We start from the raw sequence: 27,549 nt of genomic DNA on the forward strand, positions 1-27,549 counted from the left end.
ATCCGCTGACCTGTGTATAACGGTAAATGGTTTCCTACTAATGGTCGCCATTTCTTATTCATCTCTAATCAGATGTGTGCTGATGGGAAGGTACAGTAATGAGCCTGAGTTTATGCTGGCAGTGACCGCGACCCTTACCTCCCGCTGTCAAGGCATTGTGTGTGTGTGTGTGTGTGTGTGTGTGTGGAGAAAAGTAAAATAATGAGTCAAAGTTTACCTTTACTTATGCACCTGCTGGGTTGAGATAACCCTGCAATGTGCGTGATGGCACACACACACACACACACACGTCAGGAAGTGATACGCTTGGCTGACGATGGGAGACGAGCGTGAGAGCTGACATTTACTGTATTTGAGTCGCTCATCACATTTGTGTATTTATACACTCCTATGGTTACGTTGCTTCATTTAACAACCACACCAGCTTTTTCTCATGACTCTACAGACGTGTTTTTTGATTTGTCTTCAAGGAGCAAAGCTGTCAGCTAACATCAGAGGACGTCACAAATGTGTCTACATAGCGACAAAGTGTACTCTGTACCGTTTCTCATGTGGTTGGGTTTTACGGCCCAGCCTCCGAGGAATGTTGCCAGGTACAAGTTCTGTTTAATGTCAGCATTCACTGCCAATGCACTGAAAGAGATGAGTCACAATATTTCGACAAAAAAAGTGTGGCAATGTTATGAGAATATACACACAATTTCACAAAAAAGAAAATTCTAATATCATGAGGAAGAGTAACAATTTTGTTAGGGTAAATTGTGTTATTGTGAAAATAAAGTTATGATATATGAGAAATATTGTTAATTTGAGATTCTGGGAATATCATTTTATAATAAAATAAAATATTTTAGAATAAAATCATACTTTTGAGGTAAATATGATAAAATATAATAAATATTAAATAAATATTTGTAATATGGAAAATAAGACCGAAGTAGTAATATGTATTAAAAAAATTCATGAGATTAAAGTCATTATAATAAAAGTAAAAATACCGAGTATTAAGTCCAAAAAAAAAAAGAGGTAAAAAACAGCTGAATTTCTTTGTAGCAACAGGACAGGGTCAAAATGAGGCATGTGGATGATTTGCAGTTACAGGTTTAAGAACCCAGTTATTGAAACAATATTGAATATACCGTCAACGCTTTCACCCTACATTCATTATGGTTTTAGCCGCTTTACGACAGCTTATGGGTGATGGATAGAAATGCATCTATTTTGCATTTGTTTTGCATCCGCAAGCTTTGTGATCATCCATCATATTTTGACAGATATTATTATGATTTCCTATCGCTGTGTTCAGCCATTTTCAGCTCTGTATTCCATACAGGAACGAGAAGCTTCTGCTGCAAAGGTCCCATTATGTCTAATGGATATACTGCTTGATCTGCTAAGAGAAGATGGCTGGTAGAGAATTGAAAAAGCACTGGAACCCCTTCCTTGCTGACTCAGAGTGAGCTGCTCTGTGTTTAACATAGAAAGTGACCCAGCAAGACAAAAGAGTGTGTTTATACCATGGTGGAGAGAAAAGACAATCATGACAGACAGGCGAGCAATATGGAACAAAGAGGGAATTAATTCAAGTTCTGAGTAAATGTGTTTCAACATTGTGGGAGGAAAAATGAAACCTAGAAATAGGGAAGCGGCAGCAGAAGCAACGGTGTGTTTACGAAAGCTTCCATCCAACCAGCGAGTCTCAGTAACACCCACTGTTCCTGGACACCTCCGAACATTTTGGACACAGCTTGCATTATTCCCACAAAGGTATTGAACCAGATATATTATGCGATAATACAATGGCTTAAACATAATAACCTAATTTCATAGTGAGAGAAGTAGATTTTGAGATGGCATGCCGCTGGTGAGGCATTCTGCCAAACGAAAGAATGAAACAGCTTTTTAAATAATGCCGTTGAATTGATTGAACATGAATTAAAATAACATATCAGTTTTTCCCCTCAGTCTTTTTTTTTTATCCGGGCGTGAGTTTGTTCTCTTTGATTGGATTGTAATAGTCTCCAGCTTTTATTATTTGATAAGTTGTAAAAAGAAGTCATATTACAAATGTCTTCATCCATTAGTGAAGATGAATATCATCACTTAATTCCATAAGTGCAGTAGATTGTGTCTGTTATCCACACAGGGCTGTGATGTGTAGAGTTATGACAAGCCAACAATGCTGCTAGCTGTGCAGAGGCCCTCTGTCACCCTCTTCTCTCTGACTCGTTGTGTCTTTTATTCTAAACCCTCTCTCTGTCTGATGCTGACTTTCCAAGTTTGTCTCAAAAAAGCTTAGGGATTGGAAACTGACCGACTTCATGAGCCTGTCCTGAAAAACTCCAAAAGAGAATGTCTCACAGCCATTTTAATAATGAAACATGTTCGTTTACACCAATAAAATCTTTGTGTTTGTGTTCATTAGTGTTATCATACAGATTTCATATTGATTACGTTTTCAGATTTTGGGTGAAAAACGTGTTCTTTCTTTGTTGTCCATGGTGTTGAAGGGTGTGCTCGACAAGTGTGTTAAGTGCTGAAATAGTTGAGCACCATCCTGATGAAAACGCCTATTGTACGTGTAGCGCCGGTTTGGGGGTTTGAAAAAAGGTCACCCAAATTTAGTCTAGCGGATATCATAATCCATTGCTACATAAGCTCTATTAGCTCCACTTGTTGAACATGCTTTAAACCAAACCTTTGATGTAGAGTATTGCTCTTATTAAAGCCTAATCAGCATGTGGAGAAACCAACTATACTCACTGCAAAGTGGCTTAGATATGATGGACAATCACTTCATTTTAGTTTTTCCTACATTCACAGACTATTTTTGGAGTATGGGTACTGATTAAATGATTAAGGCTCAACTTGGATTAAAAACATGCAAATTCTGCCCAAGTCATCTCCGAGGCATGGAGATTACAGGTCGTTGTTCTGCTCCAACATTTAATCATTTCTATTTCTATATCCGTCCCATTGTCGAGGTGCAGAGGAAACGGTGGAGCTGCGTTGTCATAGTGCCTTCATGATATGTTATCCTCATTAGAAAGATCGCTAAAACTTTGTTGGAGGCAGTCAATGTTGAACTTGATAAAATCACTTGACTGTCATTTCCTTACACAGACTTGAGTCAGTCTGGTTAAATAATACTTTTAATATTTTTAATGTTATTCTGGGTTTTATTTCCGCTGTCTGTTCTGAGTGATTTGCCGTAAAAGAGATGCCTCAAAAACAACAAGAGGAACACTCACTTATCGCTCTTCTTGTTTGAATGAAAATAATTAGGCACGCTCAAACACTGTCCAATCCCACTATGTCACTGAGGTGGACTGCTCATGGAATAATCAACTTCATCTCATCATCAATAATGAATGCAATTCTAAGACAGTAGGTGAGAATGGATCTGTCCTGGGTAAAACAGAGTTTTTCCCACCCTGAGCCAGAAATACTGGTTGTTGCCCCCCCCCCATCAGTCATTACAGCCTCAACAAAACTGAATCTGTAAACTAGAAAAAACAAACAAATCTTCAAATCTTTGAGAGCTTCTCAGAGCGTCTTTCAGTACTCATAGGCTTTGCCAGGATAATACATTTAAAACAGACTGTAATTTGGGCTTGATGGAAACCGCCTGAGGAAGCCAATTGTAAAAGTCTGACAACAGAAGGTAGCAGCTGAGACCATGCAACAGGAAAAAACACACATTTGCAATTTGTATTTATTATACAAACGGCTGATTAGCCCCTGTGTTCTGTGTGAGACCAATTGTGTTTTCGCACAATAGGTCTCAGAGAAAGCAATGCCATGCTGTGCACATTGTGTTCTGTCAGTGACTTCAACAATTAGAAAAATAAATGTATTACTAAGGCACAATTAAACAGCCTTCTATAACAGAAAGGAAAGGCATGGAGTGAAACTGATTTGAAAAGGAAATATGTGTATACCAGTGGGAACAGAGTTCACTGAGAGAACCTTATCTCTCTTAAAAGGCAGTTTAAGGTTAAACCAACATGTTATATTCTTATTTACATATTAAAAGTGACACCTTTCTGTCCCCACTCATTCCGTTGCTGAAAGCTGAGCATAATAAAGCTTTCAGAATTGAACTTTGTAGTGCTGTAGTATGATTAATGCATGTGGATTGCATAAGATCGTCAAGGTATCTAAGAACCTGGTAATTCAGTGTAAATCAGAATTGGCCCAGAAAATCCATCCAGTGTGGTGGGGGAGGATGTAAAACCTTAAGGAGCTGTCCAACAGCTTTAATTAACTTCATTTCCATGACTATCAACGGAGATTTTAAACCTCTCACAGGGACCTGTGTCTGCTGTTTCCACCTCAAAACAATAACACTCCAGGAGTAAAAAGATCAAAACTTCAAACTGCATAAACTGTAAGTCTATGCAATCTAGTCAATTTGTTTTGTTTTTATTTAGATAGATTTTATATTTGTTTTAGTTATTTTGGCTGGCGAAAAAATTGGCTTCCATACCATTCTCAGGGTGCCGCCTCTCACACCGACAGCTCTGTTGTCATGTTAACACATGCTAATGACCCTCTGGGGAAATTGGGTCATTGCAGCAGCAAACACAACAGGACACACCAAAATAAAAACACATTACACATGTATGCATGGTATTGAACACATGCACTTTATGTTACTTGAAACAAAACATTATGAAGAATATGAAAAGCTAAATTGTAGTATATTTAAACTTGAAGAACATGTTTTGTGTGCATCTTAGTGTGTGTGTCACTGGTGACTGTTGAGATAGAGAGCCACCTCTCAACTGCTGATGGCGGTGATGCGTTTATGAATTATTTACATTATTGTATATTTATTTTGACTACATCGGTGCCTCACAGCTCATAAGTCATGGTTTAGGATATTCACTTTCTTCCATCAACACACATTTCAGCCTCTAGAGAACAATCAGCCGCAGCAGGGCGACATCCACTGGAGCTCGGTGTAATTATGACAAATGCCCGTCAATTTAAAACTTGACGAAATCATTCCTCAGCTTTTCAAGCCTCACGCTGCCTCCACTCAGAAAACCGCAAAGCAAACATCATGTGATTAATGCACACAGGCTGCCCAGAGGCATTTATGCTCATGCTTTTCATGATGAGAGCCATTTTTGGATTTCACCTCCCGCGCTTTGTGTACTTACAGCACTATTTGTCTTCAGGGAAATTACTGTATGCATACTGTTCTCTCTCTCTCTCACACACACGCATAAGCCCCACCAACAAAGGCACCCTTGATGGATCCACCGAGACCACTGCAAAAACAAGAAGCATCGCAGGGGAGGATGTTGCATACAGGAGGGTAGGAGGAGACAGAGGAGAGGCAGGAGAAAATGACAGGTATCGGTGAAGGAAGCAGCAGGGGAGATCAGAGGACAGATATGCCACAAAGCCATGATAGACAGAGAGAGAGAAAAGAGGTGTTGGAAAGGTAATAATAGAAATGAAGGCGACTATGGGGGAGGGATTGAAAAGAGAGAGAAGGTATAGACCGTAGGTGGGAGGGGAAGGGGGAGGAGGAGGATGCACCCCCCCCCACACACACACACAGCATAATTCAAAGTGAACTCTAAGAGATGCAAAGAGGCACAAAGACAAGTAGAGGTTAGTGTAGTAGGTTTGTTATCCACTTACGAATTGATTATATTGTGCAGTTTACTGTTTTGGCATTTACTTGGAGGGTCTCCAGTATGAAAATATCATGGACTGATTTGAGAACTGCATCTGGAAAGTGAGTGCCAGAAGAACCAAATTCCCCAGAATTGTCATCAAACCAAACCAAACCTAACCAGTTGGTTAATGGTGAGAAAATATGTTAAAAAAGGTTTAAAAAAAAAAAAAAAAAAAACGCTCCACTTGGTTCAACTGTGTGTCAGTCAAAAAATGTAAAGGGACAAGGTCGCTTAGGTGTCACTCAGAGAGAACCAGGACATTCTGATGTAGCATTTCAAAATTAAAGCCCTTCAAAATCTCATTCATGAGACAATTAGTCTAATTTCAGATTTGATTTTAGAGGTTTCCGAATTGGGGAGGGGAACAATTTATTCAAATGTAGATATAGAGAGCGAGAGCATAACAAATCGCTTTGGAGGTTCCATTTGTTGTTGCTTTGAGAACACGTTAATAACTGAAGGCGTATCAGAATCCTCATCAACTCAGAACTCCTCTCATTTGGACTGTGGTGTCAGTAAGAGAAGAATGTTTGTAAGAAAATCAAGCTGAATTGATAAAAGTGAGGGGGACAAAGTGGGGGTTAGTAAAACGAGTCTCTAGTAAGGGCTAAACTCAAAGTCCACTGGATCTTATACTTCCCATGTGCAATTTTTCTGTTAAGACGTTAAACAACTGTTTACATAGGCTGAAAGGTGGTCCTCATGACTAGAATATGCTGTAAAATCAGTTTATCCATGATGCACTATCATTATTTTCAGACCAGCTATTAGGTCTATCTTAGGGCTTTAATATTCCATGGTCTACCCCAACAAAAATATATTAAGTACTCTCATTTTTCATGTATTGCTAATTTCTCTACCAGCACACAGTATTTTTGAGCATATTTTTTATTTTTTTTGCTTTGCCCATTTTCATGCTGTAGCTCCCAGCATCCATCATCCGACATGCGTTTCTTATAATAAAGCTCGATCAGCAGTTTTTGGGGCAACGTATAAAAATGCCAAAGCTCAGCCGCCTGTTTATTCCGTTAATCATGCTCCAATAGAACAATTTCAAATGCATGAATGTTGTTGACATATATATATATACGTATGTATATATATATATGTGTGTATGTATATATATATATATATATTTACATAGAAAAAAATTTAAATCATAACGCTAAGTCAGAATAAGAATAGATAAAATCATATCACACTGTCCAAAAGCAGCCATACATTATTGACAAAATAATCCTGCATATCCTCCATTGTTACACCAGGGATCATTTATATATTGCCTTTTTTTGAAATGGTGAAATGCATAATGAAATGTAATCTTGTTAACAAAATAGGCAGCAGTTTGTATACAATCCCCAGGTGTTCAGCGCTGGATGCTTGTACAATATGGATGAGTGCACACTGAGTGTCAACCAGTAGAAGCCACCCTGTGACACTCAATAAACAGCAGCTGCCAGGCTCAGCATTGCACGGTTGACAGAGTAAATCACAACTCCTCACTCCTAGAGATGCTGTCTAGACAAGTACAAGACATGATGATGGCAGAGTGGCCTCTCGAGAGTGAAGCTGAAGCAGATCAGTCTACTTACGCATGATTTTCTTATTGTACATACAGAAGGATGTGTAATATTAGCCGTTTGTATTGTAGGGAAGAGAAAAGTCCTGTCAGTACTTGTTTTTCATCCCATCTTTCCAGCTGTAGTTATTCTCTATTGGCTCAGTGTGCCAATAGCTTCCTCTCCTATACTGGTTATGAGTTATGGCAGCCATTTTGCTGTCTGGACTCCAGTCATCCAGGAGTGCTCCCTTGTCATTTCCAATTTTCAAAGATGTTAGATAAACAAAATAGAGCCGGTCATTGCTCCCATCCAGATCCAGTGTGTTCACTCACAACAAGATGTGAAAAAGAAGCAGGCTATGCACCTACACACATCTGCTCACAACAAGCTTAAACAAAACGTTTAGATGTTGTTCCTCCACAAAGGTGTCTAATTAAATGGTTTTGAATTCAATGGCATTCATGGGATTATCAATCAGCTCCCCGGATCAGACGATTTCTTCATCCTCTGTGACAAATTGTCTGTAATCAAAATGTTTTCAGAGCTGACAAGCTGCAGAGATCGCACACAGTTTGCCAAATGAGTTTCGGAGAAAGACAATCATGTTATTGTCCAAATGCATACAGACACAAGGACACAGTGACACCACGATCCGACTCCTTCCCTTAAAGAAAGACAGGTATTGACACCAGCCAACTGTTTTGTTAGAACAAATTTGATTTCAAACTAAATGTGTTTAATATGCATGTGATTATAGTATCTTTTAAATTATTCTGATGGCATACGTTTTGTTTTTTTAGAAACATTTGGCAGTCCTGGTGGAAACTGATGCAGTCTATGTGTTTTCAGCCCATTCATTCCAGAGTCTCCTAGCTGGATACATTGACTGTTTTCTGGTGGTTTTGTATGCACCTCACATACATGCGTATTTGAATTATTTGGCAATAATCCTCTGCTCACAAATACTCGCACAGAACCCTAGAGATAAATACATATCTACTTTACATATTTTTCTTGCTTTCCAAGATTTGGCATACTTTGGAGAGAAAAATGGAGAGAAGGGAGTTGGTTGAGCTGCAAGTTCATTTGCAAGTAATTTATTGTTATGTGAGAAGAAAGTTTACATGGTCGATAGCTGAAACAGGGTTCAGCAACAGGCATTATGTGCAAACAAGCCCAAAGGAGCTAAAGCTAACTGATGGGTGAGGAGGGAGTGTCCGGGTCTGAAATGATAGGAGAGTTTTTAACTAGCAGTCATGAGAGTAAGGGCTCCGTCACACCAGAAGTGTGCAAATGTTTTTTGCGCAATAGGTGGTGCTTGAACCTTGGTGATAAAGGAAGTAATTGCTGAGCTAACTCCCGTAGCTAGCCAGCCAGGAAATAGTCAGTCACAACAGCTCTCCAAAATCTGTTCCCATTCTTGCCATTTAGTTCACAATTTCTAATCAATGAAGAGTCATTGAAGAGGCGAAAAAAAGGTTATTTGAGCTAGCTAATAATAATTCTAATAATAACTTATTTTATATAGCACTCTAAAGAACAGAGTTTACAAAGTGCTTTGACAGACAAACCAGCAAAAGCAAGGCAGTGAGGCCCAACAAAGCCCGACAACTAAGGTAGGAGTTAAACCCGGATAAAACAGTACAATAGATGAAACGATAAAAAACAGTCGATATGATAAAAATAAACTATAAGAAATAAATAAGATAAAATAATTTTGTAAAATAATTTCGTAACATCAACTATCAGTTACCAAACTCCTGACACATAACATTCTGCATACGATTCCTTTTCCATGTTTATACTTATGTAAAGTTGAAAACAATGCAAAAGATTTGTTTGTGTATACTTTAGTGATGAATACATTTGCGCTGGTGGTTAGTGGCGAGCCTTTAACCAGTGTAATTTTGAAATTACATACCGTACCCAACAATAACAATAATAACATGAATAGTGTCTGGAGGAGCTGACATTTACTAGGCTGTGTGTTTATATGGTAGACTGGGCTACGATTCTGGGCTGACGATAACACCTATCTGCAGACAGGTTTAAAAAAGCCAATATGAGATTCATTTTGGCATGAAGATAGGGGAGACCTCAGGGAAATTGCAAGGATTTATAGGGAAGTTGTTGAGGGCATACAATCTTATGAAGTGTGCTCTGGTCAAGTGTGACTCAGTGGCAGAAATCATTGGCAGGTGTGTGTGTATTGCAATCTTGCCGTGGAGTTTCTAAAACAAGATATATGTCAAAGGATTCAGAAAGCAGCTGGTGAAGACGCTTGTGGTGCATCCAACTCTGTACATCAGGGAACGTGTTCCATCAAATCAGCAGACAATGTAACTTTGAAGTCAACACATGAGAGGAAGACGGGCAAGCTGTGTTTGATTTCTAGAAAGTCGATGACTGCTAGACGTCTAAATCATAGGTTCTCTCCTCTGACTCCACCAAGACAGCATGAGTTCATCACATGTTAAGAGATACATTTAGACTTGAGGGCAGCAATAAATTGGCGAGACTTAGTGAGATTGATTGTATGATATCTGTCCGGGTAATTTGGTTTGAAACGACATCCTGTAACATCAAGCTTGCATTGATCTAACAGCCTTGTAATTAGATTTGTGATGGTAACTTAAGCCATGATTGAAACTGAATAATACTGTGACTGCATACATTATATAACATAATACTACTTGTAGTACCTTGGTACTGACTTGGTATCTGAAACATGAAAAAGCTTGTCAAAGAGGTCAGCCTTCCTTGTGATAATTTAAATGGCTTAAATGATTCCAGACACAGTATACCAGAGGGGAAAAAACATGCTGCCAGTAATCTAGAAGGAACGCTTCAGTGATTCAGGCCCCATTTCCTGGTTTAACATGATTTGTATCTGGACAATAACATCCGCATTTCCACCTGGTATTATAAGAGTCCGCATTATCTCAATTTTGCCTGCATTGTGATCAGATGTCAATATGCAAATTTGACAACAAACATGGCGTATCCCAGGTCCAGGGAAGAAATGCTGTCAGACTTCATCGATTTTTAAATCCCATTTTTGCAAGGGAAGACTTGCAAGCTAAGCTAAAGCATACGTTCATTCAGGAAGACTATACTTTTGCATAGGCTTGTAGTTTATGTTTCATACATTTGCCAATCCCTCCTCACACATTCTCACCCATAATTTCGTTGCTGCCATTGTTCGGGGCTGTCAATCATGATATCAGCTGTTCTGATCAGCTGGTCTTCTATCCAATAGCACAATAAAACAATTACATTAGCCTATCATCCTGCTGTGTCTCTTTTAAAGATGATTGTCTCTCTACCTTCAGTACATTCATGCTGCTGTTACACGCCCCTCCACCTACCCGTCTCCGCCCAGTCTTCACAGATCCACCAGCTTCATCAACTCGTCATTCTATCAGCCTCATTAGCCACCACCAGTGTCTGGACTCCACGGGGGATTTATCTTGCTGCTGCTCAGGGCAGACGCCCCTCGATTACAGTCCAAACGCCAAAGACTCTGTCAAGACTTTATCATCACATATCATCTGTTAATAATAAACAATTATCTGATGTGTCTCTCCTGATTGATATGCTTTTACTTTTAGCTTTTGCCAGGTAGGAAAGTGACCGTTCAACATGTTAGGACGATTTTTTTCTTAAGCATGTGGTCTATTGACCAAATGACCCAGAAAGGATATCCAGATCACATGGTAATGAAAGGTAAATAATGGGATATGTGTGACTTTGTTTCCTTGTCTTAAACTGATTAATAAACTAATTTTAATCCTATTCTACTTCTATGTAATATCTGTATATCCAATACTGTTGCTGAGAGCCTTGTCATTTAATATTTCCGTCAACTAAGTCAGCTCCACAGGGAATATAGGGTCTAATAACAGCACCACTGCTGCCTGCAGGCGTCACTATGGATAAGCATCACATCAGACATTAACTAGAGACCATCTTGTGACGGGATACCACAAGCTGCGACAACGAATCAGGCATCGGACCTCATCCATCTTTGAGCTCTGCCTTCCTCTTGAGCTCAACTACACACACGTCAAGTTTCGTGACCTGGTATCCGGGACCACATTTTAACATGATGACACACACAGACTCACGAGGTTAAAACATTACCAGCCACACGCTGTTGTGGAAAAGCAGAAAAGCTGAATTAATGATTGTAACTTAAGTTAGAATTGAAAATCGAACTTCAAACGAAAAAAACACGTTATTTCCTGGAGATCATGTACAACTGTTGTTTATTGCAGGTCAGATAGGTCGCAGACAACCCAATTATAAACACCATCGACACTTTAACAAAAGCAAACACCTCTTGCTTCAGAATCAAAAAAAATTATTAATTCTGTCCATTTTTTTAAATGTTATTATCATTGACATAGACTGCATTCTGTCAGAAAATGACCAAAAGGTATTTAACTGAGGTTATGCACTAAGGCTTCATTAGATTAAGTTCAAAGGCTCCAATCCAAAATTAGAACATGAGAGAAAGTTGTAATTATTCTGACAAGGCCTCCCGACATCTATCACCGTCTCTGCAGCACTTCTGCCTCCACACTACTGAAAACTTTGAAGAAAAGCTAAAATGTATTTGCTGTGGGAAGGATGGAAAACCATTGAGTGAAAACAAAGCAGACTTCCCACTCATTGATTCACTGTTTCTTCTCCACCAAATTTCAACACATTGGCCCGAGCAATTCTATTTTCTATCACAGGACAAACAGATGTAGACACACAGGGATCTATCAGGAGCTAATTAGCAGTTAAAACCTAGCTTGACTGTCCTTCCTCTATTCCCAACAGGATTTCAGTGCTTGCTTTGACTATAATACAGTTCAGAGTAATGAATCTCTTTGAACTGTTCACATTTTTATTTTATTTTATTTATTTCTTCATTAATTTCAGCGACATGGCTATAGGGATGGCATTGTCCGTGTCTGAACAATTAATTACAATGAATTGTAATTATTTTTGGTTGATATTTGTTGTTACCAGAAGCTGAGTCCTTATTACTTTGGGAATGCCCTGATTTTTTTCTGAATGCCCACAATGAGGGTTTTCAGTGAAATGACAGATAATGGAGGGACATTTTGGTCCGAACTAATGGCATTCCCATCAGACTCGGGTGTACTTTGTGTTGTGGAAATTACCTTTAAGCACTCAAACACACATAATAATGCACAAACCCCTGATGGGTTTAAAGTAAAACGATTATATTGTAATTGCTATGAGAGAGACCACGAGCCGCATCCCCAGAGCCGGAGAGGGGTGTCTGAACAGGAAGATATGTACAATGCATTTTATAGAACCCCGAGGACAAAGACACCACATTAGGTTCTGTGCTGCTCCTGCAAGAAGGTTTATTGGTCAACAGGTCATAACTGCCTTCCTGCTCTATGTCTGCTACCATATATGTGCAACGAGCTTCACTTTAATATCCCAAAGCTCATGATTCATTAAATACAGACACAGTGAGATGTAAGATCTGTTCTACAAATGAATAAGTCATATACCTAATGTTTAATGCTACTTAACTTTCACTTCAGCAGGCTAAAACACTGCATTAACATGGTGAACATGGCATATATATTTATATGTATATATTTATAGGATATGGTATGTTCAGTAACACACACATCAACTGATTGTTTACAGATTCTATGGCTCAAATGTGATGCAATGACACTGATTGATGACTGTATTTACTGATTGAAGTAAATCGCAAATAAATGAAGAGCAAAAATGAAGTAAAAGAAACACATTTTATAATCCATATTATATGAGCAGAATAAATGCAACTGGTGCAACGCTCCCACTAAATTGAACAAAGCTGCAGGGAAAGAAGACACTGCTAATGGATTCGCTTTATAAAAACAAAATGACTTCTTGAGAACATATCAATGCATTAAGCACCATCCCAGCCTGGTTGTACGTGCAGCTTAAAGCTTCATTCGTAAATGAAATCAACAATCCAAGCACTCCGTTTGAAGACTGAGGCTTTTCGAATGTACCTCGGAGGATGCGTGCCGAATTAATAGTTTGACTGACTGATCAAAAAGAGCACTTTCATCTTTGTTGGAAAGAAGATTAAAGGTGTCAGCTATGTCAGCTGGATGTGTAACGAGGTAATTGTTTGCCAACACTTTGACCATATAAAAAAGAAATGTATTTGTGCAGCTTGAAAATAAAATGAAATTATAACAGGAATAAGGGATTTCTGTTGCATTGATGCAAAGTATAAATAGTGCTAATGAAAAAAATAATCAAGGGTCAACATGTTGGCATCATTGTGATTATTTATGTATTCTTTAAAGCCCCTTAAAACGTAATTACCAATCTTACGTAATTCTCCTTAACAATAAATATTAGTATTTTTCCATTTGCATCCATTAGCACGCCATTGAAGTATTTCCTACTGGTCCTATAGAGATGATAAATTACTTACAACTACTTAAAAAGTTTCCTCTTCCTTCATATAGAGGATGTGGCTCAGTCTGTGAACTTTGTCAAGAGTAGTTAGACTGCAGACTGTATAGCCATTAAGATGCCAGCAGCACCTGGAGCGATACACAGATGTGTTCCTGTTTCCTTTAATAGTAGCCTGTTGCAGCTCAGCCCTGTCTTCCTGCCTTCATCTGCAGTAGCGTGAACTTCTCTGTGCTGGCTGCAGAAGCTCTTTGGGAAGTTCTGCACGGACTGGAAAGCCATTAGCTGGGTTGACTTGCACGTGCCGGCGCTGAGTCACCCATCCTGTGGAAACTCCTCCTGTGTCTGAGTCAAGAGTGACGGCTGAAAGAGACGAGCTGAATGTTGACCTTGTCTCTCGCAGTCGCAATTTTCAGCGAGAGACAAGCTTTAGATGCTTCACTTTTTAAAGTTATAATTTGTCCCTTTTGCATATTTCTATTTCAAATTCCTGACTATACAAGGACACCACAACTCTCATGTTTAATTAGTCCAAAACTAATACCAGTAAGTAACAAGGTTTTTGACAAGACCATATTTACAAGCTATTAGGGCTATTGGACTAGAATTAAGGGTTACCGAGTGTCTTTTGTTTTGCTGATTGCATTCGCAAAAAAAATCATTTCCGTTTGTCCTGAACACCCTGAGTCGCCTGCATGTTGCTATTAGCACTTATTGGACAATTAGCACAGTGGGAAACTGCGATACAATCAGTGTCTCTATTCAAACCTTTACAATGGTGACAGAGGGGAAGAAAACATTGTTTTTTGTCCCAGTTAAGGCCATGTTAAAATAGCGACTGAGGCTATTTCTGCCTTTTCAGGCTTTATCAAACTCCTCATGAACAGCTTTGAACAAATGTGTTAATCTTGAACAATGGGGTTTGCCATGACTCAAGCAGCTAAAAATAATAATTAAAAAAATATATCTGCACACAATCTGTGTGTGTGTGTGTGTGTGTGTGTGTGTGTGTGTGTGTGTGTGTGTGTGTGTGTGTGTGTGTGTGTGTGTGTGTGTGTGTGTTGCTATTGATATCAGTACATGTGAGGTCATTTTCTTAAGGGGAAAGGCCAGTGGATAAAAGCTGCAAAAAGGAGGAAGCACCTGTTCTTTCTCATTCAACACACACACACACAAACACACACACACACACACACACACACACACTGTGCAGCACATTCTATAGTTAAAACAAGATTAAGAGTCTAAAGCCATGCTAGTAGATCTGTGAGGCTGTGCTTTGTGTTTGGCCTCTAGCTTGTTTTCGGACTTTTTACTCCGACCTGCTACATCCTTTGTTTCATGAAACGCTGCAGAGACTTTATTGCACTCTTCATTATAGATGAATTTGCACATATTCGAACATACTCACCACAGCATGGTGCCAGGGATGAAAAGCAAACTCTCACCCGGGGGTGCAGTCATATTGAGCTATTGCTGAAATTCTCTCTGTTTTTACCACTTACAGCAAATTAATATAAAAGAGAATTTATAAGCAAACCACAAAATGCAGCTTACGGTTAATTTGCAAACATGTCACACTTAAAAAAAAAAGCTTTTCAGTTCTATTTGTTGCTGCCACAAGCGCAGTTCTGTTTAGGAAGCTTTCCCTTTTGTGGGAGAAATGTGTTAATGAGTGATACACTCCTGTTGTTTGCTTTTCAGTGGCACTGAGGTGATCCAGGGAAATAAAGGCACTGTCTCTCCTCCACATGCTCCCGGTAGCATTAAAGAAGCACACTGTTATTATTCCTATTTCTCAGGCTCATACTGGTTTCCATTGTGCTCGCCCTGAAGGTACCTCTATCTGAAAGAATCGGCACAACTTGTCCTCCCAGTAAATGAGACTCAATACACGTGATGTGAACTCAAATCAATGCATTTACTTAACACTTAGCTGCTATTTTGACAGAATATTAAATTATATATACAAGTTCAATATTCAAGACGTCACACTTTGCTGGCCACATTTATTTAACAACCAATAGGCCCATAGTGTCATTCTGTCATTTATCAGAAGTTACAGGAAGTGGTAACGAAGACTCTCCGAGGCCGCTTTGTCTACTGCCGAATATTTGTTTATGTTCAATTACATTCGTGGTGGAAAACAGGAAGGCTTTGTCTAATGAAGCCTCGATTCCTGTTGGGCTTCTGCTTAAATTAATCATAATAACGAGACAAAGAGGCAGCAGCCTCAGACAGGCTTCTTGTGGTTTGTGATGATGTTTGTGTGCATGTGCGAGTGAGCGAGTGCGCGTGTTTGGTTGTGTGCCCGTGCAAATCGTCCTCTTGTCTTGTCGGCATCGATGTGGACAAAAAAAAGCTATTGATTGCGTACACCTCCACCTGATGAATGTGGAGACGCACACTTCCAGCATGATTACAAGCTTCTTGAAACAGTTATGCAAGCTGTGATTACATGTGTATATATGCATTTAATATACATTTAAAGGAGACGGCAATTAAAGTCAGATTAGCCTCTGCTCCTATAGCCTCTGGCTCTCGGTGGAGGATATCATGCAGCAGATAGCATCTTTAATCAGTCTTCCCAATAAGCTGAGACATTTCTCTGTCCATATTCTGTGTAGCTTAATTGTGCAGGGCGGTGTTGTTTTAGCTGAGCCTACTTAACACTGTAACCAAGGTAAACACTACACTGGCCGTACAGGGTAAATAAACAGACTGTAAAAACACTGCAGAGGTCACATTCCCCATGTGGGGAAAAATGGACATTGCATTCAATCTGACCACTTTCAGTCATGGTACTACTATCAAATATAGTATTTTGTAGTAGCCTACTCGCTATCAGAAGTTAGTCGCAAGACCTGTTACAGAAAGAAATATGATGCTATAATAGAATCAAGTTCAGACTAGGAAAAAAAATGCTCTCAAAACTAACAATATTGCATCTTGAGAATTTTCAGGTGACTTTAACTAACTGCACGTTCCCGCTTGTACAAGTACAAGTATCAGCGGAGGACGAGCACCATTCTCAAGGAGCTTATCTCGTTGTAGAGCAGCACAGCAAACGGACAGCTGAGATGAAAACCAGAGTGACTGGGTCACCAGGAGGTTCAGAGAGAGACAGAGAGAGGGGAAGTAGGCATACAGACAGCGACTGAAAGACAGGAGACAGATAACAGTGAGGCAGAGAGCAAACACACAGATGGAAGACGTGTAGTAGGTAAAGATTGACAGGCTCCTCTGAGAGTCTGTTGGGGAAAAGAGATGGGAAATAATGAAAAAAGGCCAATTAGTGTTCAATCAGTTACTCTATTTAACATGAGATGAAGTGAGACACATTAATGGAAGCTGCATGTTGCCTCAGATCACTGACGGCACTCAGTGCTGTCGCTCTCAGAAGACGAGGAAGTTAGGAGGGTAAAGACACACAAGGAAAAAAGGAATGGAAGGAAAATGAGCAGACTGAGAAGACAGCGGTGTTATTGAGGAAGACAGAATGAAAGGACAAACTATGAGCTCACCAATGTCTTTATTATCTCTATCTCTGCTATGTCTTTATGGTCAGCACTGTAGCATGACATCTATTTGTTGTCATTTTCATGTCTGCCACTGGAGGACTTCCCAGCAAACCCAAACCACATTGTATATCAAATATGAAATAGCAATGGCATATTAAGTTCAAGATTAAGACAAACTTCCAAATGTATTGCTGGTTGGAAATGATGAAGTGTGTTCAACACACAGTACAAAAGCAATTTTTCGATCACCCGTAATATTTATTGTATCCGAGTCTCAACGGGTCACTGAATGAATACAAATCAATCTACTCCAGAATAATCTCCTCCTTTCTGCCTTTGTGATCACAAATGCACATGTACTTCTTTGTGGATTGATGTACACTGAATGAACTCAGACTTTCATTGTGAAAGTATGAAGAATAATGACCACGGGCTGAATACAAGCACTATTCAGACTGGAACATCCAAATTTATGAATACCAAATGAGATCATTTTTTACTGTGTGCAGGCAAGACAGGAGAAAGCAAGACCTACACCTAAAGCCAACACTTTACCTTCTGAATTCAAGTTTCTCTCAGAATAAAACTCACCAAACCTGTCTTAGTTAGTCTTTCCACTGGGCCAACAATCAGCAAATCTGGCTTTGTCAAAATAAATCCTTAACCGAGTTAGATGTGGCAATGCGTCGGCTCTACACATCATTTGCTGCAGTGGCTTGTTGGCGGCTCTCACTTCTTCTTCAGAGGCAGACCGATAAATTTGTAAATTACAATGATAAAAATACTCAAAATCGCCCTGCCGCCATCTTCGGGATCCATAAGAAGGTCTCCGGCACACCTCTGTCCCAGTGAGGAGGAAAACCTCCATGCAACGCACACTTGCTCTCTCTGGGTTGTCTTTGGGGACAGCATCCAACTAAAACTGCCCGCACTGACGTTCATTTTACAGCAGACTGATTCTGTTTCTGTCAGCATCGGAGGGCAATCAGAGCAAAGGCACCACAACTTTGTGTTTGTGTCCAGCAGCTCAGGTGCTAGAGGGTCCTCTCTTCGGCTGAATACAGCCGAATATCCCAGTAAGAAAAAAACACTGTGAAAATGCACATTTTTTTATGCATTTAGAAAAAAGATAGCTGTGTGTTCCTCCCTCAAAAGCCTTTTAGCAGTTGTCCCTGGCAGATTTTAATGTACATATGCCATTTATTTAGCCAAAATAAGAAAGCAGACACTATGCAAATGCTTTTACTGGGACTGAAACGTAAATGGCATTCTTTAAATCTGCTTTAATCAACATTTGTTTTAATTAACAATGGATCACATAACGACCAGTATGTGGAAGGGGCTGCCAGTAGTGACAGACCTATAGACAACTGCCTCCTGCATCTGCAGCCATACAGCTATATAGCGTCTTTCCAGGCCGTCCTGCTCGAAGAAACGTTGATGGTGTCTGTGCAAGCAGTCGCTTTTATTGTGTGAAGTTACATAACAAGCCAATTTCACCAAGCCAAACATTTTGAGCTTCACAGCGGTTCTTCAGAAACCGTTGGTGACGTTGTTGAAACTACGTCCATATTTTATACAGTGTATGATTTTAACCCAAACCATAATCCTTTCCTGACCCTAACCAAGTAGATGTGTTTCAGTTTCAATACACAACGTTAACAACATGTGTTTAGAAACTATTCCTTTCAGAGAGTTGGCATTTTAAGATGGATTTCTTTTAAGACATTGTTTGGGGGTTTGGAGAATTAATGCCACTAAAGTACTGTACACACATTACACACATTTGTACATATATGTGTGTGAGAGTGCAGTAAAAAGGCTGAGATCAAAGGATCCAGTAGACAGAACAAGTTAACATTTAGCAAGTGAAAAGAGCTACTAAGTGATGAAGTGATGATGGATGTTGTCATGGTGATCCTGGCTGTGATCCAGAACTTTGGCCGGGAGTCAGGCCGGTTTAATAACTGCATTGTTAAATATGTGTTTTTAGGTATTTTACACTGTTGCCCTTTAATGTAGGATTCATTCAAAATGAATCACTTATTTTTAGCTTATGGGACATTCTCAGGAACGGGAGACTTCAGCACATTTGTGTTATCTTATACTAAGCCTCTCTTACTTTTTTCAGTGAGCATGTACAAGAAAATTGGCCACAAATTCTCTCAAAATCAATCGTACATGCCCCATAAGAACAAATCTGGTTCTTGCATGAGGTGCAATGTGAGTGAGCATTAAATGTAAGAAGCTAAAATTCATCTGTAGCATTGAGCAGTGAGGGTGTAACTGCTCCTAGGCACACTTTAATAATAAATAAACCTGCCAGCATGCATGGTCTTGTTAGGACTTGTAATTGTTGGCCTTGAGCTGAAGACATCTCATGTATGTGTGAGCGTAACTGTACATGCATGCCTGTGTGTGTGTGTGTGTGTGTGTGTGTGTGTGTGTGTGTGTGTGGCCAAAAGCAATATTTCCATGTAAAAGGCCTGTAAAATGTCATGATTCACTACCGAAGTAGTTGAATCTCTCTCACACTTTGGGGCTGATGAAACAGCACTAGAGCTACTCACATACTACACCTTAGCTCCGTCGTCACGCTGCATGGAGCAATGAGTCATGGTCCTCCACCGTGTTTACACAGATCTTGTATCCGCATGTGTCGCCCATGACTGCGATTTTGGATGGCAATTGTAAAGCTTGAGACGCTCAGTTTAAGCTAGAGGCCACCTGGCAGCTCTGTCTAAGCTCTGCATAAGAGCATCAAGGTAAGTGCATTTTCTCTCCTTTTTTATTCATGACATAACCTCACAGTTCTATAATTCATTTTTAATGTTTGCTGAAGCTTGAATTCATACTGTTACATTTTGAAGAACAAGCTGGATGTTTCAACCATTTATTTATTTTTTACTTTGAGGGAGTTTTGACCTCTCTGCTCATTTGGTAAGTTTCCGTTTGTTGTTACAGCTGACTCCGGTTGTTGGGAGGCGTGTCCTGTGCAGTCTGCCTATTGTAGCCCGTCATTAAATGTCAAGTCCATCCCAGCCCTTATACATCCCATAATCACAAATAGTACATTTTCCTCAAGCAGCTTTTACTTTTTTGCAAGTTATTTTGATGATTTGTAAATACAAATGTGGGTATATGTATGTATAGATAGTATATACAGTATAGGGGGAAATAATTGAAATCATAATTTATATAATCATGATTGATTTTGATACAATCTTTCCATGTACCTGCTTGACTGCAGAAGTATGGGGCTTTAAATACCCCTGGTTGGGAATCACGGGGACTGACGTCCTTTATTTTATTTATGTTATTTATTACACTACAATGTTCACTCCATCCAGATAATTGCACTGATGCTGTTTTATTCATCATGTCGGTGGATGAATGCATGGATGATGTATGGATGGATGCTGCCAGAGCAAGGTGCATCATGGGTTTTAATGTCAAAACATATTCTACAAATCCAAACCAGTATTTTGTACTTCTTGTAACACTGATGTTTTTACAGATGTCTTTAAACCTTTGTAACGTGTCCATTAGTCTGACACTAACCCCTGCAGTTTAAGGCATGAACAGCTCCACAAAGTGATTGACGGTGTGTTTGTGTTGGTCTCACGTCGATGAGGGTCTGGAAAGGCAGAACGTCTCCATTTGAGGGAGAACATCAACATGGCAGACGTCTCTCCTGGGCCCTGAGGTAAAAAGCCATTTACAGAAATGTTCCTATCAATCAGCAATCAAAGGAGGAAATGACACAGCTACAGTATGTGGCTGATGAGGAGCGAGTAGGAGAGAAATCATTCAGCGACACGCGTGCTGTCTAAAAATGGTACATCGAGTTGACATGCAGAGTTGATATGGAAATGCTGACACCCATTGCAATGGTATGAATATGAATTTTGTCCTTGTGTCTTCCTGTTCTCATCAGTAGATGGGCCAGGGACAGGTCAAGGGCAGCATAATGGTACCCAAGACAAGGGCATCTGTAAATCAATCAGAATCTCTATTTCTTATTCCACACAAACATAGATCATTTTCATTCTGCTACAAACCCCTCAATGGAGAAGATTGAAACACTGATATTGCATTCAATGTGTGCAGATCACAAAATTCTTCACTCCTCTCCCTCCATCTGCTCACATTTGATCTGAGGAAAAGTTCTTTTCATCAGGTCTCTGGCACTGTTTCAGTAGGTGTTTGTGATGCGGCTGGCTGTTGCTCTTGGCAGCCAAAGTACAAACTAATTGATGTAAAATACAAAGCCATGAACAAATTAGTAGAGCTGTGTTTTCTCATCAAAGGGGACAGAACAGAAATGTCAGCTGTATCAACAGCAAGCCTAATATGCAAAGCCAATATAATTTCACACTCATTTCACTTTTATAAAACTGATTTGTCTCACACACTCAGAAATGTATTGTACTGTCTGATAAAAGCTCCTTTCCCCTCTTCCGCCTTGAGAACACTCAGTCAACCCCAGCCAGTCAAGCCGAAAGTCTACACAATATTCAGAAATCAAAATTTAGTTAACCTTGTGTAAAAAAGTGAAAAAGAGTGTTAACCAATAAAATAGTGTCCGCTATGTGCTGGAAGTCTGAGAACCAGACTGGTGCAAATGTCTGCCCTTGTTAGGAGTCAAGATGACAGAGCATTCCCCCCGGAGAAAATAAACTGAAAGAAGAGGCGGACTTCTGCTTTGAAGAGACATGGATTGAGTTTTGTTACTTGCCTGCAGGCTTTGGTGAGGAAACACAGCACATTTGCATAATGGACATCATCTGTCCAGTTTGCAATTCTTATCAGTAACTGTTTTGGTTCAGAATTTCGAGCACAATTTGTTTGGAGAGCAAACAATACTTTCTCCTGAGTGAGCCACAGAAATGTTGCTGCCTTTAAACATCCAGCAGCTCATAAATACAAAGAGAGTTTCTGACTGTGGATTCACCTTCCCTTTGATTTAAGTGTTTGGTCTGAAACTGTCACGGCTGGTTTGTTTTTTGTATATGTGACTGGATTCAGCTGTAACTGGGCTGATTCAGTTTGGCACACATGTTTGGTTGGAGACAAGTTAGTGACTGGCCTTAATAACATTTTATCCATTGACGACATGAAGCGCCAGACTTTATATAGCCAAGAAACACTGCAAATGGATTGGCCTTTGAGGGGCTGGTGCCATGAGAAATGACCTCATGTGTTCTTTTATTTCCAACAACAAGCCCATTGAAATGATTGTTAATTCAAGTTCACTGCCATAAAAAAATAATACTGGTTTATGTGTGTGTGCATGCATGTCGACATGTTTTGAGTGTGTCTTTACTCTCTGTAATACGTTTCATTCATTACATACTCATAAAGTCAGTTGAACTACATTAACAGCTCTGCTTTCCGACACAGCCTGGCGATGACACTGCTTAATACGTGGGGAGAGAGTGGATTGGGAGCAGAGGCCCTGGCTGGACATGACAGATTTTCAAAGATCCTTAGTGATTTAGTGTGTGTTTGCTGCACGCATTCATAAGCCCAATAGTCATGTGTAACATCTGAGTGGAGGGAAGCCAAAGAAAAGCTACACTGTTACTTATTAAAGAGCTCCATCTAATGGCCAACAGGTAAAAATGTTATTTTATTTACCTTGACCTGCACTGAATATAAAGCAGGTCTGTTTTCCTCTCAGATGCTGATAAACCAATTGTTCTTTATTAAATAATCACTCAGTACAATCTTTTTGTTTTTGTTTGGCCCTGGTTTGTTCCTAAAGCGTTTAGTGAGTAATGTGTAAATTGCTACCTGATGTCAGATGATTGTGGATCCACACGTTTGTGGTGGTAATAGACAGTGAGGTTGCCTTGATAAACAGGTATTTATACAAGGCAGATGCTATTACCACACAAGTATCGGATGTCAGAAGCCAACAATACTATGTGGCCATTTACACCCAGGTGTATATCCAGTGGCATCGCAGAGACAAGCACCCAGGTGTCCGTAGCCAAAGAAAGCTATGCACCTGACCAGGGCTCACAATAGATACTGTATGTGTATATGAACATATATGAATACAACCCTGACCCTGAACTGTTGGCTTTTTGTATTTTTGCTAAACCTAACCAAATGTAAACATCTTCTCAGCTTCTCCCAGGACTCAATTTGCAGTCAGGTCCTGAGTTTGACCCATTCAGCCACCTCAACTTTCTCTCTACATGTACTCTTTCACTTTGTGTACTACTACTGTACTTATTAGCCATTCGACAAGCAGGAATAGCTGCCCTGTGATTATTCTCAAATAGACACTCTGTTTATATAAATATCACAAGGTGTGTAATGTTTTATGCACAAGGGGATGTACAGGTATTTGACAACCTTGACTGTCATTGTCAACAATCACTTTTTTTGGAAGAATAAATCATTAAATGTAAATGTATGCTTTATTGCAGTAATAGACAGACAAACTTGGTTGCTAGGTAACCTGATGAAATACTTAGTCAACTCATGTTAGGGAGTTGAAGACATACCTTCAAGTACAGACGCATCATGAGGTAATACTATTATTTTCTTTTGTATTTGACTGTGAATGCAACGTTTCAGTCCGGGTAAACTGTTAAATCTAGCTATACTGAATCAGGTTATTAAATACAGTGTGTAACCTGAGTTTTATTTGGTTTTGTAGTTTTTTACGACGTCTTAGCATGCGCTAACGTTAGCTAGGTTGATTCACAAAATGATTCTCTAAACTATTTCTCCAGTTATTGCCACTTGGAGTTTTATTCCCTGAAAAACGATCATCACCAAAGGACCTCTGTCGCATATGAACCCATTTAACACTAAATGCATTATTGAATTATATATCACAACAAACAGTAATGCATATATCATATCCTGTCAATACATTTATTGGGTCCTATAAGAGTTTTTATTAGCATTTTAACATTGTAGCAGATGAGGTGGAGCTAATTTGAACTACTTTATATACTGTTGGGTAGATTAATCTGTAGCAATAGATGTAATTTCATTAAAATGACCACGTTCTGTGATTTTAATTTATGAGACAACCAACTATAATTGTTAATAAATGCAGTGTAAGCAGTATATTATTTCCCTAATATAGTGGAGTTGAAGTAGTGTATAGCAGAAGATGAAAATACTTCAGTAAAGTACGAGTACACACCTCTAGATTGTACTTGAATACAGCATTTGAGAAAATGTGGTTACATTTCACCGACGGCAGTTAGAAAAACGAGGCTCCGCACAAGAAATATTATCCAAAGTCTTAGTAAGACAAGTTACATGTAGCTGCACCCGACTGTCTTTCTCCCCTCCTCGTCCTTTTCTCTCCTCTCATTTCTCAATATGTCTCCAGCTTACAGGAAGAGGGTCCCCAGGAGACACTGCAGCAGGCAGCCACAATAATTCAGAAGACCTGGAGAAGACATGTGGTGGGTGCTGCTGCTGCTGCTGCTGTGGACGCACATGCACAAATTAAAGCCAACAGGCATAAATTCAAACTCTTTTTCCTTCCCAAACTGTAGAACAGAGAGGTCTTCAAGTATTTCAAAGAGCTTATCAGTCATTGCGACCAGCGGGATCCCCGAGCGATCCTAAAGGCTGTCAATCCTCGAGAGGTAACGGAAATAATGCTCTCTATTAAATGAACACAACAAATAAAATAAATGGTGAGATTTGATTTTCCTGTGGCAGGCTGAGTTGCTGGACGGTGCTGCTGGTGTGTTCATAAGATTTCGACTCGGAGGGGTAGGAGCTAAATAGGGAGATAGTGGTAAATCACTCAACAGCTTTGTGATTAGGATAATGCACACATACCTCCTTACATCTTCCTTTTGCCTTTGCCTTCAGATTACCTTTCCTCCCAACATCTATTACAAGATCTTCACCCATCGACCCATCACGGACTTGTGTGCCAGCAGCCCAAGGGACTACACCCAGCCAGGCCTTAAGAAGCCTGTGCCCCGGCAGACCAACAACGGCTGGCCTCTGATGCAGGAGGACCGATCAGGATGGTACCAGCGCATGGAGAACAACAGCTGGAGGCTCTTCTGTAGCAAGGTGAAAACCCTGTCAGAGAAAATGTTCTCTTCTGTCCGTTATTTGTACAAATATTGGTGCAGAAAGAAATATGCACTTCCAATACAAGGTGTAATTTTGGCCTTTGTGGCAAGAGTCTGACGCAGTCTTTATGAATAGATAAACAGCTGCAACAGGCATTTTATGGCAGCTTTTGTCTACATAATAGCTTGGTGGAAATGTAGCTTTATGAAACATAATGCTCTCACAAACTGATTATTTAACAGAAAACAAAGCCAGATATGAATTATCTTGTCCGCCACTAAAAGCAGATGTTTTAAAGTCAGTTTTATCTGCTTCTTCTCCATCTTTCTGATAGGCGGTTCCCATGAGTGAGCCCAAAGAGATTGAGGCTAAGGAGAAAGTGGATTTTCACTATTCCAGGTTGCAGCGGCAGCAAGATGTAGGCAAGTGGAGGAAGAAGAGGAAAATAGAATGGCTGAAGCAGACGTGAGTTTTCTATATGTGTCTGTCGCTTAAAGCAAGTATTTTGCTGTGCAACTGCCGCTGGGGCTTCAAGTGGTGAATACAGGATAACAGATTCATTAAGAAATTCCAGTCACATATACAAGCATCAGTTTTTCTGAAAGATAAATTCCTGTTGACTTTTAAAAACCCTATGTTCAGTTACAAAACACTTCTGATTTAATGGTATGTTGAAGGCTGTGACCCCATTTTGCCAGAAAAGACATGTCGTCTTTTTTTAATGGACAATGATTAATATAGACAAAAATAACAAGTTACTGCATAAATTAATTATGTGCAATTTCTGGGTTCTATCTTAGTTTAGATCAGAAAATGGATTCACAAAACATTTTTATCATTCACCAAACTGAATAGTTATTTTATATGGATCGACAGGTTTTTTTGGAGAATTCTAGAAACACCTTGAAAACAGTGAAAAGTGTTGCAAAAGGACCTTACGGGTTTTATCCACAGTGGTGTGGCTGTACACATCTGAGGCAGGGTTACATGCAGTATTGCATATAAGTGTGTGTGTCCTCTCTCTGTTACATACAGGTACAACCAGGGCCGTCTGCAGACTCACCCGGTGGTCAATTCTGCCCAGGAAGTGATGGACGCCATTGAAGAGAGGGGACATGAAGAGGTACTGGACCGGGAGCTGGATGAGCTGATGGCCTGGACCAACACTATCAACTTTGAGGAGTAAGATCCACGCCTCACTGTCAGCTAGTAGACAGCGAACCTTTGTGACGTTCTTTCTGTTGAATAGACCGGTTTTAATTCAAACTGGGTCAAGAAAATGTTGTATTTTTATCCTTTTGTGTGCAGGTACATGCAGGGGTGGAGGTGTCTGGCCTGCAGTCACTCCTCTGAGCCAAGCAAAGGTGAACATTTGTAGTGATGGCAGCACATCTTTGCCGCAACAATTGCTACTCATGGCTTTAAAGTATGTGCTGTAATGCAATCTGCTGTTTCAATGTATTTCAAATCATTTTTGAAATAATAAAGTATGATCAATGGGATTATCTTATGGTGATGTGTGTTATTGCATTAGTTAAGTGGACTTTATTCAAATAATTATTTAGTTATGTGTCATTAGAGTGAGTGTGTATGTGAGATGAACTCCTGACTCAGAATCCACAAATCTATAATTGAATCTCTGTGACATCTAACGAGATCAAACTGATTACAACTGGAAACATCTGGCGCCCACATAATGTATTTATCACAAGACCCATGGGTGTCATTTGAATGTTTTTAGATAAAAAGATACATTTGATTAAAGGCATCAACGTGTGTCCTGGACTTTTCATACAATCATGTATGTAAAATTAATCTTCAAAAAGGCTTGTGCCGTACATACTGTAGATGAGATATTGTGTGTAGTGGTTCATCACTGCAGACTAAATTACTCCTATCCAGTTTGCAGACAAACATGTCAAATCTACTGTGAAACAATAACTGCATCTGAAGAAATAGGAGACATACTTTCCAAAAACATTAAAACATTTAGTAGAGGCCATCATGTATGATTGACTGTTCAATTTTTGTGACTCCCTGCTTTGAATTTTTTAAATACAATGATCTGATGGATACATTTCACTGGTGACTTCAGTATGTTTCTACTTTTCTGGCAATCATTTTGAATGAAGAATTCTATCTTTAAAAGGTTTGTGTTTTAATAGATTTTATATTGTGCCAAAGATTCTAGCGGCATTTCCGACATAAACTTTGAATACTTTATACTCATATTTCTTTATTTATTAC

General features: G+C 39.5%; 1 protein-coding gene across 2 annotated transcripts in view; it reads left to right on the forward strand.

Annotated features, from left to right (window-relative positions):
* Positions 1 to 26,797, forward strand: part of LOC137871738 (protein MFI-like) — an 85,904-nt gene extending 59,107 nt beyond the window's left edge. Inside the window, exons 1-8 of one of the 2 annotated variants that reach the window (XM_068709669.1) lie at positions 20,813 to 20,938; positions 24,596 to 24,671; positions 24,765 to 24,857; positions 24,934 to 24,987; positions 25,090 to 25,299; positions 25,637 to 25,767; positions 26,338 to 26,484; positions 26,611 to 26,797. In XM_068709669.1, the coding sequence (XP_068565770.1) occupies positions 20,862 to 20,938; positions 24,596 to 24,671; positions 24,765 to 24,857; positions 24,934 to 24,987; positions 25,090 to 25,299; positions 25,637 to 25,767; positions 26,338 to 26,484; positions 26,611 to 26,680 (858 nt within the window). In that variant the 5' untranslated portion in view covers positions 20,813 to 20,861 and the 3' untranslated portion in view covers positions 26,681 to 26,797. Of the gene's footprint in view, positions 1 to 20,812; positions 20,939 to 24,595; positions 24,672 to 24,764; positions 24,858 to 24,933; positions 24,988 to 25,089; positions 25,300 to 25,636; positions 25,768 to 26,337; positions 26,485 to 26,610 lie in introns of those variants that run through there. The other variant, XM_068709668.1, reaches the window with a different exon arrangement.
* Positions 26,798 to 27,549: the final 752 nt, after the last annotated feature.

The sequence above is a fragment of the Cebidichthys violaceus genome, unplaced genomic scaffold, assembly GCF_023349555.1.
Source record: "Cebidichthys violaceus isolate CVI_PGR_0920_01 unplaced genomic scaffold, fCebVio1.0.p SCAF_15, whole genome shotgun sequence".
NCBI lineage: Eukaryota > Metazoa > Chordata > Actinopteri > Perciformes > Stichaeidae > Cebidichthys > Cebidichthys violaceus.